The 1,608-nt window shown below is 36.4% G+C and overlaps 1 protein-coding gene across 2 annotated transcripts in view; it reads right to left on the bottom strand.

Moving 5' to 3' along the window:
* CASC4 (cancer susceptibility 4) overlaps window positions 1–1,608 on the bottom strand; it is a 117,585-nt gene that overhangs the window by 39,146 nt on the left and 76,831 nt on the right. For both annotated transcript variants that reach the window (XM_003791781.3, XM_023514276.1), the window contains exon 8: window positions 895–1,065. In XM_003791781.3, coding sequence (XP_003791829.1) covers window positions 895–1,065 — 171 coding nt within the window. The remainder of the gene's footprint in view (window positions 1–894; window positions 1,066–1,608) is intronic.

The raw sequence follows: 1,608 nt of genomic DNA, 5'->3' as shown, positions 1-1,608 counted from the left end.
GGCACTCTACCCAAGGGGATAGCTTGAGGCTCTGTCTCAAAAAAAAAAAAAAAAAAAAAAATCATTGCTAAGCATATAGTGACCAAAAGATATTCACATATATATGGAAATGTGAATGGCTACTGTAAGGACCAACAAAAATTCCTTGAATAAATTCACAAATAAGACCAGTTCTTTGGCTACAGACAACTTGTGCACAGATCACTGCCTAACCACTGCTCTGAACAACTGCTACCACAGAAGCCATCATAAAAAACAAAGACAAATTGGAGCTTTTAGAGATTCTATCTATTCAGAGGTGAAGCTAGAAAGAAGCCATGAAAAGTAGAACGAGTGAAAAGCCCAGTTTAAGGGAGCTGATCTAAGGCATACTCTCCCACTCCCAATTCTCTCTACTACCAAAATGGTTTTTATACTTCCTAACATCTAAACGAGGCAAACTGCAATTAGAGAGCACGGAGGAGGAAGCAGCATTGAACCCTCCACTATGGTAGTTTCCCCAGGTCTGTTTCTCCCAGAATGCTCTGTTGTTTCAAAACTATTTCTCTTCCCTTCCTCCTAATTAAAATTTTCATTCATTAGCCTATCAAAATCTTTTCTCATTTCTTCAAGAAAGTTTACATTCATAAGAATAGCATTTTTTAAAAAATCAACTCACCTGAAATTTATTATTTAACATTGGTGCACATGAGATGCTTTTTCAAGTTTTCTTTAATATAGTATCTGTCAATTTAAAACCTGCTTTTCTTTTAAATTTTAAAACACGTTCATACTTTCTCATTACACATAACTTCACTACACATTCATTAGGTAGAAATTATAATAATGAAGGCCTTAATTTATATTATATTTAACAAAATCTATTTAGCATAATATTCATCAATTGATTCTTACTTTGCTTCAATTTATGGAATTCATTGACTCTTTCCTTGGTAGCCTGCTTTAGCATTTCTGCTTGAATTCTGGGTTCACTCTCCAAGTTTGAGTCTGGAATTAAATGCTGAAGAGGATTAGAAGGGTTCTGTTTTGAAGTGCCAGGGTTTCCATTGTGGTTCACATGTGAATCTGTAGCATAAAAACATCAAATTAAAAGAATGTAATGCTTATAAAAAAGAATTTTAGAAGACCTGCTTTAGAAAAGCTAAAACATGCTGTTGTCTAACATCGGACAGTCATGTAGCATTTTTTATTATAATTTCTTCAATCAAATCTTGTAACCAAGATTATTGGTTAGTAAATGTTATTTTAGCTGTGGGAAGTTTACTAATCAATCCCAGGTGAGTATCTCTACTAATGATTATAAACCTATTTACCAAAAAGATATACAATAGAAACCCAAAGATAATATTTCTGTGATACCCATGTCTTTCTCCTTATCCAAATTCTACATTACTATCAGAAAACTCCAAAATCTAGGCTTGCGCCTGTGGCTCAAGCTGCTAAGGCACCAGCCACATACACCTAAGGTGGCGGGTTCAAATCCCCAGCCCGGGCCCACCAAACAACAATGATGGCTGCAGCCAAAAAATGGCCAGGTGTTGTGGTGGGCGCCTGTAGTCCCAGCTACTTGGGAGGCTGAGGCAGGAGACTCGCTTGAGCCCAGGAGTT

The sequence above is a fragment of the Otolemur garnettii genome, unplaced genomic scaffold (assembly GCF_000181295.1).
Source record: "Otolemur garnettii isolate 467f Iridium unplaced genomic scaffold, OtoGar3 scaffold00050, whole genome shotgun sequence".
In the NCBI taxonomy this organism is placed as follows: domain Eukaryota; kingdom Metazoa; phylum Chordata; class Mammalia; order Primates; family Galagidae; genus Otolemur; species Otolemur garnettii.
This window is presented reverse-complemented; position numbering and strand designations above follow the sequence as displayed.